This window comes from Dermacentor silvarum, chromosome 11, assembly GCF_013339745.2.
Source record: "Dermacentor silvarum isolate Dsil-2018 chromosome 11, BIME_Dsil_1.4, whole genome shotgun sequence".
NCBI lineage: Eukaryota > Metazoa > Arthropoda > Arachnida > Ixodida > Ixodidae > Dermacentor > Dermacentor silvarum.
Window position 1 is genome coordinate 87,749,187 of NC_051164.1, and position 16,887 is coordinate 87,766,073.

The 16,887-nt window shown below is 47.8% G+C and overlaps 2 protein-coding genes across 3 annotated transcripts in view; one reads left to right on the forward strand and one right to left on the reverse strand.

The window, feature by feature from the left end:
• The window catches only part of LOC119432728 (uncharacterized), a 127,840-nt gene that overhangs the window by 48,490 nt on the left and 62,463 nt on the right, over window positions 1-16,887 (forward strand). The gene's annotated exons all lie outside the window — the stretch shown is intronic.
• The window catches only part of LOC119433843 (probable RNA-binding protein 46), a 58,078-nt gene that overhangs the window by 34,276 nt on the left and 6,915 nt on the right, over window positions 1-16,887 (reverse strand). For both annotated transcript variants that reach the window (XM_037701110.2, XM_037701109.2), the window contains exon 2: window positions 10,033-10,963. In XM_037701110.2, coding sequence (XP_037557038.1) covers window positions 10,033-10,963 — 931 coding nt within the window. The remainder of the gene's footprint in view (window positions 1-10,032; window positions 10,964-16,887) is intronic.

The window sequence follows — 16,887 nt, forward strand, 5'->3', positions numbered from 1 at the left end:
AGTTCCTGTCATTACGTAGTACGTTTTGAAGGGTTGTTTCTTAAAAGCACAAATGGGAGCATTATGAGCAAAACAAGTAGTTCTTTCGCGCGCACAGAGCTCTTCAGACAGCATGAATGATGGCTGTACAGCCTATAAAGTATTGCTACCCAAGTGGCGTAGCCTGTTCCACTAGGCAAGTTCTCATGTTTTATGTCCGCGGGGGGTGAAAATTCACCGTACTTTTGCTCCGATTTTACGTTTGTTTGGGCGCACTTGACGTTTTAAAGTGTCCCAAAAATATTCGAAACATAATCGCGAAACATAATCGCATTTACGAATAGTGATTATTCGATTCGAAGACCGAATCGAATATTCGATTCATTATTCGAAATTTTAGAATATTCGCCGCGCGCCCCTACCAAGAATCGTATTCGCATTAAAAGACAGGCAAACAGTCAAGAAGCTATCTCGTTTCCTCCCATTTTGCTCGCATTCTGTAGCGTCACAAAATGTTGGCCCCTTTTTTTTTTTTTTTTTCCGCTCGCGGTATGCGATAAAGTGCCACCTTATCGGCGGCGGTTTCATTGTACATACTTGAGAGGCGAGCCGTACTCGAGTTGGCAGACCATAAATACGAGATTTAAAAAAGTCGTCTACACTTTGTCGTACAAGACCCGTATATCTTGAGCTGGCAGACCATAAACACGAGATCAAAAAATGAAAAAAAAAAAATGCAGCCAATTCCACGAACTGAAATCTGTCGAAACAGCGGAGCTGTGGTCGTTCTGTTTCTGCGATTTCCGCGTTTCGTTTTTTTTTTTTTTTTTTCGTTTTTCTTTTTCCGATCAACCAAGATTCTTTAACTATATCACTGTTGAAGTCCCCCAAAGAGGATTAATGGAGTGCTTCTATAGCACTCCAATTCAAACTAAGTGTCCATCGTGCGATGAGCGCACGGCGCAAACACCTATTACACCCCGGAGACTCTCCCACTCCTCGCCGGCGCGCGCTCAGATTGGTCGGCTCCTCTCCTCCCGGCGAGCGGGTCACATGACCTCTCCGGCTCTGCTCCTGCGTGACGGCGCCGTCATCGACGGCGCACGCTCGACTAAGCACAGCTCCGCTGTTAAAAGGTCGTCTCCACTTTGCCGAAAAAGAACGTCTATCTATAGCGCCGAGCGAACACACGGCGCAACCAATGATCTCCAAGCAAGTCTCGACATTAACACTTTCACAGACTCCGCACGAGTTCTCACGGGCCAACGAAATGCATGGGCGTTCCAGTTTACTTTTGGAGGAAAACGCTATTTTATGCATTAAAGCACAAAGTAAACTGGAACGCCCACGCATTTCGTCGGACACTTTGAAAATTAATATCTCGAAACTGGTTGTCCTGAGAATTCGTTCCAAGTGGATACGCCTTGCGAACTCAGCGGCTATAATTCGTAGATGTGCCATAAAATAATTAAATTAAAGTTGATAATCGTAATTATGTTAATTATTGATGAGGCGTTCTGATATCTCGTGGAAGTAATGGCCGCCCCATCGAGTAGTTTAGATCAAGTTTTATAATTGTGCAGCGTCGGGTGCCGGGATTCGAGAGAGCTAAAGGGCATTGTCGAGCTTGACCGTCGATACGAAGCGAAACAGCCATTTCCTTAGGAGACAGCACGGCTCTGCAGCAGACGGGCACGGTTTTGCAGACTGCATGCACACAAGCTTGCCGGTTGCTTGTCGCCACGTTTACGCTACAGCCACTGTGGTTTGGAGCCTAGCGGACTGAGTAGACTGTACTGTAAGAATCTCCTACAACCGTTCTCGAGATGGATGTCACGCAACCGACGCCTGCCGCCAGCCTACTAATATATCATCAATGGTGAGCGGGGCCGGTCATACCAATCAGGGTGAGTAATATGTTTCGTTCTCGTACGTAGTACTGTCCTGAAATAAGTAAAGCGTCAGTATTCCGCGCATGTCGCGTAAGGATGTCCAGCAGTACACCATTCATTTGATTGAATACTCATTTGTGAAAGTAGAGTGAGTGTGTGGCAGTGCACGTAAGCGGTCGCCCAAGCAAGTTTGTTCATAGTGCAAAGTTACAGCATAGTGAATAGTGTGCATAGTGCAAAGTTAGTGCAATCGTACAAAGTTACTGAATTCATCGGTAATAAATTTCACTGGCTAAAGCTGCAGTGCACGCGCAAAATACGTTTCAACGATGGACTGCCACCGACTTGTGGTTTCTTGGCAGGAAGGCAAAACGTGACTTTGAAGGCTTGCTCGTAAGCGGTGGCTTCAGCGTCGCTGTCAGATTCAGCGCTACGAATCCGAACTTGGAAGTGTCACATTCAGAGCTGTCGCTCTCAAGCGACAGCTCTGAATGTGAGCAAGCCAATGCAAGCCAATATTGAAAGAAGTTCGCCTCCGCCGTGACGTCAAGGAAATAAGCGAACGCAATCGGCTGGCGCATTTATATAGTTATCTTCGCGTTGGACAGCGACATATTTGCCGCAGCGAGATTAGGTTAACGCCGATTACATACGAATTATGCAAAGTTCACAAGCGCCCTTCTCTAACACTGTAACACATCTCGTCTAGGCCTAAGCAAAGATGGCGTGCTTCAGGTAGAATCGTAAATCCGGGGTCGGCATGCGGAGTGGTGCGACCACCACATTCCTCCGTTCCTCGCAGCATACAAGGTCTCGAAACGCTTCACTTGCAGCTTCGACAGTGCTGCTATAGCAAGAGTTGAGCCATCTCGGCGAAGCCAGCTAACGGGAAAGCCAGTTAACGGTATTTCGCATATATCGTCTATTATGCATACCGATCTCGTGATTGGATCATCATTCAATCAACTTGAGCGAACCACCTGTAGACTCCCCGCAGTTGTAGTAAGTAAAGTAAGCAAATTAGCATATTCCGCTAGACGGGGCGATTTGTGTGACGTGGCGTGACGTCACAGGATTTCGGCGGCGTTTGCGATACACGAAAAATTATACGGATCCCACGCACTGCGGGAATCGATGAAAGCGAAGCACTCCGTGCTGATCGTTGATTGACGACAATTGACGGTGACGTTGACGCGAAGTCCTTAAGCGTTCAGTGCAATACGAGTGGTGGCTTGGTGTTAAACGTTAGTTGCGCGCACCCCTTTCGTTTGCCCACATAGTATACACAACACACAGCGAGACGTGTTCGCTTGAGGCGCTGCTGAGCACCACTGTTCAGAGCCTGCTAGACGGTTAGCACTGTCACTGCCTCACACGGCACATCGCACCGTGACAGACGCGTTAAAATTTTATTAAACGAAGAGGATTTACGTGATTAACTCCGGATTAATTTAGACTACCTGGGGCTCTTTAACGTGCACCCAAATGCCCGATACACGGGGCATTTTAGCACTTCACCCCGTCAAAACGCGGCCGCCGCGGCCGGGTTCAAACCCGCGACCTCGATTAATTAAATTTATTAATTTAATTAATCGAGCACAACAGCGCAACGCCGAAGCCACTACGCCGCCACGATCGGTGCGTCGCGTTTGCGTGCTTTTATTTTTGCGTCAGTATAATTCTTCAGCCGCGTGCCTAATATCGTCACGTGGGCTTATATTGGAACATACATTTCTCATGCAGGACCCAAAATGGTCATGTATATAGGTTGTGGACAAATACATCTTTCATCGTCTTTTTTTTTTTTTTTTTCGACGACTGTATCCCTTGATCGGTGAGGTCTACCTTAGAGTAAGGAAGTCACCAATCAGTCGTTGAAGCACGGCCGCTTTATCGGCACCAAACAAACAAAACCGGGGTGGCTTCATACGCGGTCATAAACCTGTAAGGTGCGAGATAAGCGCGCACTTTCCTACTCCAATAAAACATCGGAGAGCTGAGCGCCAACCCTTTCCGTGTCTTTACCGCGTGTGACACGGTCACTCCTCCGTTCAAGCGATGCGTAGAGCTTGCACGAAAGTTCACCGCTACAGTAAGGTAGAAAGGGAAAAGACAGCGGAAAACGAAACAGTAATTATGCAATCACCAAGAATCAAGAAGGAAAATTCCGTAAAATCTCAATGATTAATTAGTAACAAGCTTCTCGTTCAGTTTTTGATGCAATAGCATTAAACAGGATACGCGTACGCCTTTGTTGTCGACGCGAAACTAAAAGTGCCCGCGGTATCGGACGCATTGCAATGAGAGGCAGGGTAAATTCGAGTAATCGCCATCTCATTACTATTGCGCGTTTACATGAATGCGACAGCAAGCGCGTCGCATTTGTTAACGGTAACTATACGCTACAGCATTTAAACGTGTCGCATAACCCTGCGTCCTAACTGTAGCGAATAGGGGAGAGAACACGCTGGCAGCCTTCCTCCCCCTTTCAATGCGATACGCCAGCGTTTTACACAAACCGCGCGAGACGACTTATACCGTCTCGAACTATATAATATACCACCTGTTGCGTCAATGCGATTCGCCTTCCTGGCGCATTACCACCTTTCACGCTAATGCGATGCGCTATAAATGCGACGCGGTAGGCCACTTGGTCGCATTCACTTAAACGCCGCGCTAGTCACTCGGAGGACCTCGCGAGTATTTTGTTTTTACGGCCAAGCTGTAGGGGCGGTTTTCGTAACAGAAAACACAACGGTTTTCGTGTGGTGGCAGCGGTGGCAACGTGGTCGGTATAGATTTGCGCGCGCGATCTCGGAGGCAATAGGGCACAAGCGTGTTGTAAAGAGCGGAGCCGGCGCAGCATACAGGGGCACGCGTCGGATACAGCGGAGAGCACAAGCACTAAGCCCGGATATAGTGAAGTGCTCCAAAATACTCGGGTATTTTAGCAAATGGACTGCACCTCATCTAGTGACGTGTTTGCAAGGTTTCGGGCAGATATCGGGCAGTGGCAAACCAGACCCTATAAGCACTTCCGAAGTGTGCGAGAACTCAAATTATACAGCTTCGTTGTCGATGGCGTAAGAGTTGCTCGGATTTGCATCAATCTGCGAAGGGTGCTTTGTCTATTTGTTTACACACCTCCTCCCTCAAGGTCGGTGGGTACAAGAAAATGAATGAATGAATGAATGAATGAATGAATGAATGAATGAATGAATGAATGAATGAATGAATGAATGAATGAAATCATTTATAGAGCTAAGCGGACGTGTCAGCAATACTGCGAGAAATTCTGCGAGCGTATTACGACCACGCTCTGGGCGTGGTCGCAAGAAGAGGTGAACGAGGCAGGGCCTCTGTAACCAAAGCCTATTATAAACATGCGCGTTCCCGCTTAGCTAGAAACGCCCGCCGACGTCATTCAGTGCTCAGATTACGGCGTTTGCTCCCGTGGCAGTGGTTTAAAACAGCAGGGAGCACTCACTGATTGCGCAACAGTAGCTCAATGCATGAATCAACGACACGACAGACGTTGTTTGCCATTCGTGAACCCTCAAGGCAATCCATAAGCTAAAGTGATTCGTAGCAGTGCAGTCTTTCCCTGCCTTTCCGTTATGACTTGTCTCTCTGACTGTCTGAGGTCTATGACTCTATGACTTGTCTCTGAGGTCCAGAGCGACTCCTGGCGATTAAAAAAATCCAGGTTTTGCGTACAAAATTTACATTTGATGTTCACAAGCATAAGGCTCCGTGATTATTGGAACACACTACATGTCGGATTCTCTACATGTCTGAGCACTCTACACAACACTCCAGCTTCGCTTTACGGCAGTCCCATTTCCCTCTTTCGATCGATATGTCCTCGTTCGCAAAATCCCACCCATGGTGTCGCACCACCTGAATCCGCCTCTGCTGTCCAACCTTCGAAATCGCCTACAGATACAATGAAGAGGCAAGTGCATGTGAAACAGGGGTCGAAGCTGTTCCCACGGAAGTCGTCGGCATTGGCTCTTCGCAGCAATTAGTGGGCTCTCCCCAACGGCCAGCTTGTAGCGATTTTCAAGAATCTCGTCTTGACAGTCGCTACCGCTTCACCCCCTTTCTTTGCTGTTTAGAGAGGTATACGTGACCGATGACCCACTGCAGTTTGGGGTTCCAGATCTCGTTTCGCTTGTCAGCTCTGCGTCGTCGAATAGACAAAGAAGCGAGACGCATAGATGACGACGCTGGTTTCGTCGCCAGCTCTTTGCCATCGAAAAGACGATAAAGGCGAGGATGGCATTCCAAAGTCGCATGCTTGCCGGTGAAGCACCTTATCTACGGAAGGAAAGTCAGGAATGACAACATGCACCGGTAAATAGCGATATTGCAGATGACACGCGAGTGACGCTAGCGAAGCGATGGAAGAAAGAGAACAGCTCTTGGGTGGTTGTGGAAGAAAGAGAACAACATAAGTGGTTCGTAAAATTGCCGCGCGACTGGCCGCTCGATGCACTTTGCGTGTAATCGCGGGCTTCTTTCCCGCTCGGAAAACACTTTTTCGTAGCGCGTATTGAGCAATAGAGAGCTGTATCGGGGAGTTTTTCACGTTGCTCTACAATTTTCTCATTGACACTTTTCATCCAATCATAATATTTGAGACGTTAATTAATTAAGTCTAATTATTAGACTAATTAGCCGGAATGCATAAAAAACTGAGTATCTCCAAGCGACGGCAAGCAACATTACCTTGGTTGTGTCCAGCTACGTGACATTTGCATAATTTTAAATCTTGGTGCATGATAGTTGGCACACCCTGTATAAGATATACACGAGGCGTGAGGAAACGTCGCCAAGAAAATAAATGTAGTTGCTTTTAGTGAATGCTTCTTTCGTTCATATCGAGCAAGCTAAAGGGAATTGAATATAATTCTGAAACAGCGCCCGTATATTCGACAAGAAGCTATTAGGCTATAATTACTCGTAAGAAAAAAAAATTACAGTGAATCGTGACGCTGGACATACTCCTATCAGCGAAGGCCGGCCCGTGGAAAAGATCACTTACGAACGCACGACTTTGTGACTTAGGGCCCCAGAGATTAAAACAAAACAAGCACGTAGGTCGTCCTCACACCACACTTAATCGAAATTTTTTCGGCCCGAACTTTGGAACGAGAGGCGTGCGATGGCGGTCTATAGTGCTTGATGACTAGGCCACGATCACACGCGTTGCTCGCTCTCTTTCAAAAGGCAGCCAGCTCTTTGAAACACTCGGCGCGTGCGCCACTGTGCCACTTTCTCGTCTTTCTTTCGTATACAGTGAAAGCTCGCGCTTTGTGTCGCCGTGTTACGACTGCATGCACAATTTCCGGGACTGGCCCACTTAGCCCAGCATTTCTCCTCGTAGCCGTTTACGTTACGTAGAAACTGTGCGACGTAGTACACCAACTTCGTGTTCGCCCAAGTTGATCGTATTTGAACATTTATTCGCCGGAGCACAAATGTCATCGTCGCTTTTTAGCATACTCCGCTCGACATGGCCATAGGTACGTACGATTGCATGACACGTAGATGCTGATGACGTCACAAACCGTGTTTCTTCTCGCTTACGCTCGTCCAATATCCATGCAGAACCCAGCAACCGTCATGTAAGCTCGCGTCGAAGCTATATCGTCTATATCGATCGTTCCTGCCAAACGATCGTCTTCGCGCCACTGTCCTCAACATGCACATACACTAGTGACCCACATACACAAAATTTACGCAAACATTTTGGTTCATCTGGTAACGGTTTGTGGAACCCGAAACAACGCTGGATAGCCAGGTATACCTGCGAAATGCTTAGCACAACAGCGATTCCCACAGCGCGTGGGATTCGCTCAACTGTTACGCTTTTAAATTAAGTTTTGGTTGGCGCCTTTCTTAGCCTTTAATTCAGTTATTCTTCCCAACCTGTCGAATGTTTACCTTTGGAGGTAACAAATACTTGCATTGACACAGCCTTCGCTTGCGCAGATCACTTGCAGGCTGAATTCCAAACAAGATAAATGTTTCGAAGCAAGAGGCAGAGTTGAAGTGATCAATTACCAATGGTCGAACGGGGCAGTCTCAGGCTGGAGCAAACGTTACTGACAATGGGACTTCTTTTGTCAGGGCGATGCCCGGGTCCTTAAGAAGACATGGTCCCCTGGTCGAAACGGTGGCTCTAGCCCGACGTGTCTCTTGTTCGACCACCGCTGTTGGCCACTGCAGTGCTGAATGTCTGCGTTACCTTTGCGCACTAACAAGCGAAAAACACGGTAGACACGTTATTACCCATACCGCTAAATAAATTGCACCAATATTCGGTATAAGTTACACTTCGTCGTGATGGTCGCACCATCGAAATTGCGATCAAGAGCATTCATTTTGTACTTAATTGCAAGTTTGTGCTAAAATGTGCTCTTTCCTATCCTGAAAAGAAAAACTCAAGTCCATTCGTGCTTCCCTTCTCTCTCAAGTTCAAGGAGCTTGATCTTCGAAGATCAAGGCACTGGAGTCGGAAGTTCCTCTGGCGATTCAAATCCGCTTCCTCCGAACTCAAAAGCTATATCGTCTCTAAATAAAGAAATAAATAATAAATATATCGTCTCGCCGCTAAATAAATTGCACCAATATTCGGTATAAGTTACACTTCGCATTGTCTCGACTTCTCCATTATAAACCACGAAGGCCAGCCATGTTTTTTTACGGGATTTTTTTTTTTTATCTTTCGCAAATGAAGCTTTGTTTTAAGCGAAATTTTCCGTTTAGGGGAGGACCGGGGGGGGGGGGGGGGGGGAGAAGACGTATCGATTACATGATTCGTTCTACGTAAGATGCGGTTCAGTGTACTTGGGGCAAGTGATGAAAAACGTTCGTATTAATATCGATATCACAAAACTCGATATTACCATCGATAGCGCACCATCAATACTACTGAGAACACTATTGATATCAATAATATTATCGCTGATGTAACGCTAGCGCGCACTATCGCTAATGTAAAATCACTCGACATACCGCACGTATTTGACTTGGCGAAGTTTCCCCGCTCCTAATTGCACGAACTCAGTGTGCGGAGATTTTTTTTTTTATCACTTATCGCAATCTTTCTGCTAATAGCACTACCAAGAATTGCATAACTATCGATCGCACTGTCAATAAGCGAATAATCGCAGTAATATCGATAATACTACAGATAGCTTTATAACAAAATATCGTACTTCTATATGATAGTGCTATCGATATATCGGCAGTATTTTAATCAAGAAGAATTAATTGTTGGGCTGGTATGGCCTTGCATTGCTGATACATAGCGCAAAAAAAAAAAGACAACGCCTTAGTGTTCCCTTCATGCGTGCGTTCTCTTTTTGTTGAGCCAAGTTTTCCTTTCTTATCGATAGTTTCAAAAAACAATCGACAATATCGATAGTTTTGCATCCACTGCAAGTTAGGCTACGAAGTGATCGCGAAACTTGCAGCGACGTCCACGAGTCAAACCGTTTAGATAAGCGTTCCCGACGGCACGCGAACACGTCACCCACAGTTCCAATGTTTAGCCAAATGCATCCGCAACTATACACCGCAGTTTTACTCACTCAGCGCCCTACCGGCGCAGTATAATGGAGGAGACGTGGGTTACGCGTAAACAAGTGAACGCTCGGAGATGTTTTCGCCGTCAAGTTTGATTTCCGGTTGCTTTTTTTCGTTTTTTTTTTTTTTTTTTTCTGGCATTTTGACAGTGCTCATGACGAGAGGCAAAGGAAGACTGTCTCCAGGGAGACAAAGCTTGGCCTCTCCTCTCCGTGCTGCAATTTTTTTTTTTTTTTTTTTATAACAGCGAACTTTGTTGGGGCAGGAGACCTGTCTATCGAGACGGCCGGACTCGTGTTAATTAAGCGCATTCCAAAATAGAAAACAAATTGGCGTTGCCAGGCAATTGGCGTTGTTCGCAAGTTAAGAGCAAGGAACACGCTTTGAACACGGAAAGTCAAGGTCGATTATTGCAGGGGGCGAGTATTCATGGAGAGCTCCGCGCAGCTCCCGAAAGTCCAAATTTCGCTTTCTTTTTATTAACCTCGGAGAGTTCTCGTTAATTTACTAACCGCAACTGACGATCGGGGGGTAAAAAGAAGGAAGGATGCGTCAAACGACTCACCTTTCTCATGGTCTCCTCGTCCACTATGGGCTCGGGATCGGCCCAGTCGACGGCCACCTCGTAGCCCCCCCACAGGGTCATCTTGCCCGGGATCATGCGACGGCGGGCCACAGCGGCCGCCTTGTGGTCCGCGTACTCGACGAAGGCGAACCCGCGGTTGCGCGTCTTGTCCGACACGTTCGGGTAGAGGATGACGTCCACCACGCCCTCGGTGACGCGCATCATCTCCTCCAGGACGTCCTCGCGGTTCTTGTCGCGCGGTATGCCGCCCACAAAGAGGCGGCAGTTGTCCAGCGACTCGCACACGCCCACCCGGCGGCCCCGCCGGATCTCCCGCTCGTTGAGGTCGCGCACGGCGCGCCGGGCCTCGCGCCGCGAGGAGTACGTGGCGAACGCGTAGCCCCGGTTCGAGCCGGCGAAGTCCATCATGAGCCGCACCTCGTACAGCCGGCCGGCTTGCTCCAGGAAAGGAACCAGCTCGTCCTCGTACAAGTCCCGGGGCAGCTTGCCGATGAACACCTCGCAGCCCTTCGGAGGTGGCTCGCCCTGCCAGAAGACCGGTGGTCCGTAGTGCCGCTGCCCGTTGTCCTGGATCATGGGGTAGCCCGTTCGGTCCAGGAGCGCCAGGAGACGTCTCTCCCTGAGCGGGACCGAGCCGAAATTCCTGGTGGACGACGCGACGTCGGCGGCGCAGGAGGCCGACGAAGACGACCTGGAGGACGAACCGTGCGATCCGCCCGCTCTCTCCTGGCCGGCCGCAGCGGCGCTGGCCCGGCCGTCGTGCGTCAGATCGTGAGTCCCGGACTCCGGCATCTCCCAGGGTTGAGGATAGTAGCAGCCGTCGTCGTAGTAGTAGTAGTGCGAAGGCCTCTCGGCGAACTGCTGCTCGTGAAGGCCTTGCTGTCTTCTGTGGCCGCGCTCGCCGGCCCCCCTGCAAGCGTTGCGGAGTACGTGACTTCTTTACTTTTTCTGTCAGCGGATGTGACGACTCGGAGGCAAAAGTGCCGCGGCTTTCACGAACGGCGAGCTCGGCTCGCCTGTCTGAAGCATTTCTATATCGCTAAACCGGCGAAGTTCATTCCACTCGCAGCTACACAGTTACGCGCTTCACTCAACACTGCATGCGCCAGAAGCAAAAGGTGAGCTACGCGCCGTCTCCCCGAACTCCGCGCCACCAACGCGAGCGCGTGATGTTGCTCCCACGGGCGTCGACAACCGCTCTGCGTCAAAGGTCTCCCTGCCGGCCAGCGGTCTCGTCGGCTTCCCTCCCTCGCGGTGTACGTCTCCGATCCCTTTCTCAAATGTCCCGTCGCCACGCGTTACACGAGCCTGCGCAATTCTCTCGCTCGCGTACACAAAAGCTCGGTGCATGTGTGAAGGCGCGTGCTGGGAGGAGTGAAGGAGGGAGGGGGGCAACGAGACTTTGCCCCCTTCGACGCTGCCGCTACGCAACGCTACAGGCCGCCACCCACACACGGCGGGTGAGAGAGTTTACGCGAGGAGGAACGGTGAACGGAGAAAAAGACTACAGAGGAACGGACGCGACATACGCGGAGTGGTGGGTGGGTTTCACTTCTAACCTGCGGCCGCCGATAAGCCCTCGCGGTCGCAGATAAAAGTTTAGACAAAGGAGTGTGGAAAAAGGACGGGGCACGGGAGGAGGAAGAGGAAAGAGAGGGGACGTGCGCGGCATATGGAAGGAAGGAGGCGCAGAGATTTGGAGAGATAGCGTTGACACGTCGTTTGATGTCGAGCCATATCGTTTCGCTAGTGTCCGCGTTGTCTCGCTAAACGTTCGAGTCCCTCTGTCTATCTCCACGAAAACACGGGATTCGGGCGTCGTAGCAAAGCGCCGACAGATCGAACTGTAGCCGCGGCACGTATGTTGCACATCTGCCACATACTCAGGCACCCAAGTTGGTCCTACGGTTGGTTTCTAACCCTGTCCCCTCAGCACATCAGCCCGATGCGCTACACATTGGACCATGGACTACCCGGTGACCCAGGTAGGCGGGAAAATGGTGACATACATACATACATACATACATACATACATACATACATACATACATACATACATACATACATACATACATACATACATACATACATACATACATACATACATACATACATACATACATACATACATACATACATACATACATACATACATACATACATACATACATACATACATACATACATACATACATACATACATACATACATACATACATAGCCCGCGGAAACACCGGACAACGGTTTCAACAACGGACCACCCAGTGACCCAGGTCGGCGGGAAAACGGATAGATAGATAGATATAGATAGATAGATAGATAGATAGATAGATAGATAGATAGATAGATAGATAGATAGATAGATAGATAGATAGATAGATAGAATAGATAGATAGATAGATAGATAGATCCCAGAAAGTGCGTAAAGTACCCTAATATTGCGAACGCATAAAATACTTCCTCGAAAACATCGCAATAACTACGTAAGGAAATTCGGCCGCCAACGGAGTGGCTATCGACGTACACAGCTAAGTGCATGAGCACCGCATTGCGCGTTTCCCGACTTCGAGACCAACCCCTACATGCGACTTTTCATGGAATCTTGTCGATTTCGAACCCCCCTAGCAACGTCAACCGTTCAGCGGGAGCGTTACAGTGTGTGTATATACAATGGCCTTCGTGACAGCTCGCAAAGCATGACTGTGGATAAAAAAAGGCTGCGTTTTAGAAACGGATCGTCCCTGCACCACCGTGGGTCACCCTTCGAAGGATGGGCAGAGTTACTCCTGAAACGTCGAGTTGCTTTGCAGCAAACACGCCTGTTGTCATTCTAGGAATGTTTGGTGTTTAAATTCCTTGCGGCTTTCTCTCTGCCCGCGCTCTAGTCGCAAGCCGACTGAAGCTATGTCAATGCACTGCCCATACGTGATGATGATGATGCTTTATTGAAATCCCCCTTTGAAACGGTTACAGTGACAAATAGTCACCTATAGCCTGCTTGAGTTAATGAGTTATGCTATACATGGGCTTTCTATTCATTTTTGTATACCTCTCCCTTAATCCTTTTTTTTTTCTCTTCCTCAAAGTTATCGATCTACTTTGTACCGCTACCTATGCCTGTAACAGATCCGGCCGCATCAACCTCTTCCCTGCTTTTTTGTTGTTGTTTTTTTCACCAATACTCAGACGTCTCTTGCTTATCTCGACTGCAGGGCGGTTAATGCTTCCATCCACTTTACGTCCAAACGCTTCTGGAAGGTGTACGTTACCTACGAGTCTCACTGGGCCTCACTAATCCCTTCGCGACCCATCGGGACCGCCCCACCGAAACAGCATGACCCGCCACGGTGGCTGAGTCAGCTAAGGCGTTGCGCTGCTGAGCACGAGATCGCGGGATCGAATACCGGCCGCGGCGGCCGCATTTCGATGGAGGCGAAATGCAAAAACGCCCGTGTGATTGCGTTGTATTGCACGTTAAAGAACCCCAGGTGGTCAAAATTCATCCGGAGCCCTTCCACTACGGCGTGCCTCGTAATCAGAACTTGGTTTGGAATGTAAAATCCCAGAAAGGAAGAAGAAGAAACAGCATGATTCCACGCCCGCACGCTCGTTTCCACACACACACACACACACACACACACACACACACACACACACACACACACACACACACACACACACACACACACACACTACTACACACACTAATAATAATAATAATAATAATAATAATAATAATAATAATAATAATAATAATTTTTTAATTGGAGGACGCTTAAGTTTCACCCCTTTATAAGTGAAACGCGATAGCCTTATTGATTCGAATCCACCACACGTGTCTCAAGAGCGAGCGCGCACTCCGGCGCTTTAGTTCAGTGCTTTAGTTCAGCAACGCCCCTGCATCACGCGGGGGGTCTGCGTGATTTGGGCTGATATACATATATATATATATATATATATATATATATATTGTCTACCGGACAACGGCGCCGCCGCCGGATTTTCTGTGACATGGGGCCCTCAACGCTATCGCGTTAAAAAGAAAAAAACAAAAGGTGGCTGCGTTCAGAGAAGAATGCTTCGCATAGCCGCCGCCCTTTGGACTGGCACATAAATCCGCCCGTGCACACGCCACGACGTTTACGCACGCGCGAGTATCGCCTCTCGCTCTAAGGTCACCAAAGCGGAAATGCAACTCCCTTTTCGCGCGCAGTTGTAACGTTGCTGGGGTAAAAAAAAAAAAGTTCGCAGAAACACGTTTGCGAGACCAACGGGTACAGCGTTTGTCAACGAAGCCTGCAACGTCAGCAACACGAGCTTTCCACTGAAACAAACTATACGTTGTCGTCATTTGACGACGCCAGGGCTGAAAAGGTCAAGGCAGCTGACCAGTCATGTGACACGCGACCTTTAATTCATTACGACGGCAGCGCACGAGCTTTTTTTTTTTTTTTTTTGCACTCCGCCCCCATCGGAATGCGGCCGCGAGTCGAACCAGCGACCTCGTACTACTCAGCAGCGCAAGCGCCACAGATAACTGACTACGCAGCGGCGGGTGAAATACGATGCAATTGGTGCAAATAAGCACTGAACCGTGACCCCTGTATAGTATTCGAACCCGTCGATCTCAGGATGCGTGCAGTTTTGACCGGCACCCGTAATTGGAAGGCTTCTCTCGCGGACGACAAATTACTCGGTGCCTAGCCGATTATCCGTTTCCTTTATGGCGTGGGCATGCGGGTGATTTGTTTTAGCCGAACCAGAACGGACTTATTAAAAATTTCCCGTGGCTGATAGCGCAATTTGCACATCGGCTAGATTACATGAAGGCGCGGACAGTAGTACTACGTACTAACAAATCGAGGTGACATATTAACTAACTTTCCCCAATTAACTTTGACAGCGTTCATCTCAGGGGCAGCGGAACTAGTTGCTGGGCTAGTCGGTGATTTAAAAAAAAAAATGACGTAGATCGCAAAATTCGAAGAAAAGGGAAAACGGCTAGTACGTTTTTATGTTGCGGATTAATAAACTTTAACAGGACGGACAGAAGGACATCCAGCCTAAATAAATGCGTTAGCTGAGAGTGTAACACTTCTGTCCTGCCGGCTCGTTTAATGAAAAGCTTGGCTCATCCCAGGCACGTTGCGGTAAGTTGGTGGCTTTCTGTCTCGGCTCGTTTCATATATATATATATATATATATATATATATATATATATAATTCAGGCGTCCGATGTGGGTTCGAACCTCTGACGCCGAGCAAATCCTATAAAATAGTGGTCTGCCAGCTCTTTTGTCACTCGGACGGAATTGATATTCGAATATAATAATAATAATAATAATAATAATAATAATGTCCGATGTGGGTTCAAACCTCTGACGCCGAGCAAAGCAGTCCCGCGATGCTCTAAGCGGTGCTTATTATTATTATTATTATTATTATTATTATTATTATTATTATTATTATTATTATTATTATTATTATTATTATTATTATTATATTTCTCGAATATCAATTCCGTCCGAGTGACAAAAGAGCTGGCAGACCACTATTTTATAGGATGCCAGCTTTCGTTCCCAAGATTTCATTCCCGAACTTTGCGGAGAAATGCATTGGCGTTCCAGTTACTTTTATGCTTCTGTGCATAAAACGACGCTTTGTTAAGAAAGTAACTGGAACGCCAATGCATTTCTCCGCAAAGTTCGATAATTAATATCTCGAAACTGGTGTTATCCTGAGAATTATTTCCAAGTGGATCCATCCGCCTTGCAACTCCACGGCTATAATTTGTAATTTGCAATACGGGCCATAGGGTAATTAGTTAGAAACTTAATTAGTGATTTTTTTGTTAATTAGTCTATTATACACTTAAATTTTTTGTGCAAGTAATGTCCGCCTCTTCGAGTAGACCAGCTCATGAACTAGAATTGTGCTATCTACCACAGGCAACCTTTAAACCTTTTTGCAAGTGTTCGCTAAAACACCCTGTATATAGTCATGAAATACCAACCAGCCCGCTCTAAAGCCTTGCTTAAAATTTAATTTCTATATATTTCCCATTCCTTGCATCCGACCAGAGGCTCAATTACCACTGTATTTCCCTTCGCGAGCGGGAGCGTGTCAAGTTTCTCCCCATCCTTGCCTCGTCGCGCTTTCAGACGCGCACTTTCGATCGCGATCGAGCACAATCCGGATCGACATTCTCGATCGCGATTGGCTCCCTCCCGTAGCTTGAGCGAAGGAGCCAACCTCGACCGAAAAATTCGATCCCCGATGGGGCCCCACCGCGATCGAAAGTGCGGCCGTGTGACAACCGTATCAGACAACACGGTATTCGGAATAGGCCACCATTCCCTGGGAGTCTCTTTTCACGTATTAGAATATTTATCGCTACGAAGACACTGCTCGACATTGTACTGCCTTCGGTGGCGGTGGTGAAAATTTTATATTTTTCGTATTGAAGGAACGGGACATAGGGATATCGCCGGCCCAGGTCATTACGGAACAAATCATAACGAATTTGTTCTCGGGTCTAAAAAAAAAAAAAAATAGCTGTCGTAATGCTGTCGTCGTCATAAAAGCATCGTCGTCATCGTCTTGGTTCTGCCGTCATATGCAAGCTCGTGTCGAACACAACTGTTCGCTTTAAGCAACCACGCTGGCTCATCTGTACCTCTTCCACGAATCCCAAACGGTGCTGGATGGATGCCTTGCAAAATAATGCTTCAGCTAACATATATTCTGACAGTGCGTGGCATATCTGCAAATTGTTTCTTCCGAACTATTTCGCGCTACGTCCGTCATGTCACTTTATATAGGGCGCGTGAGGTC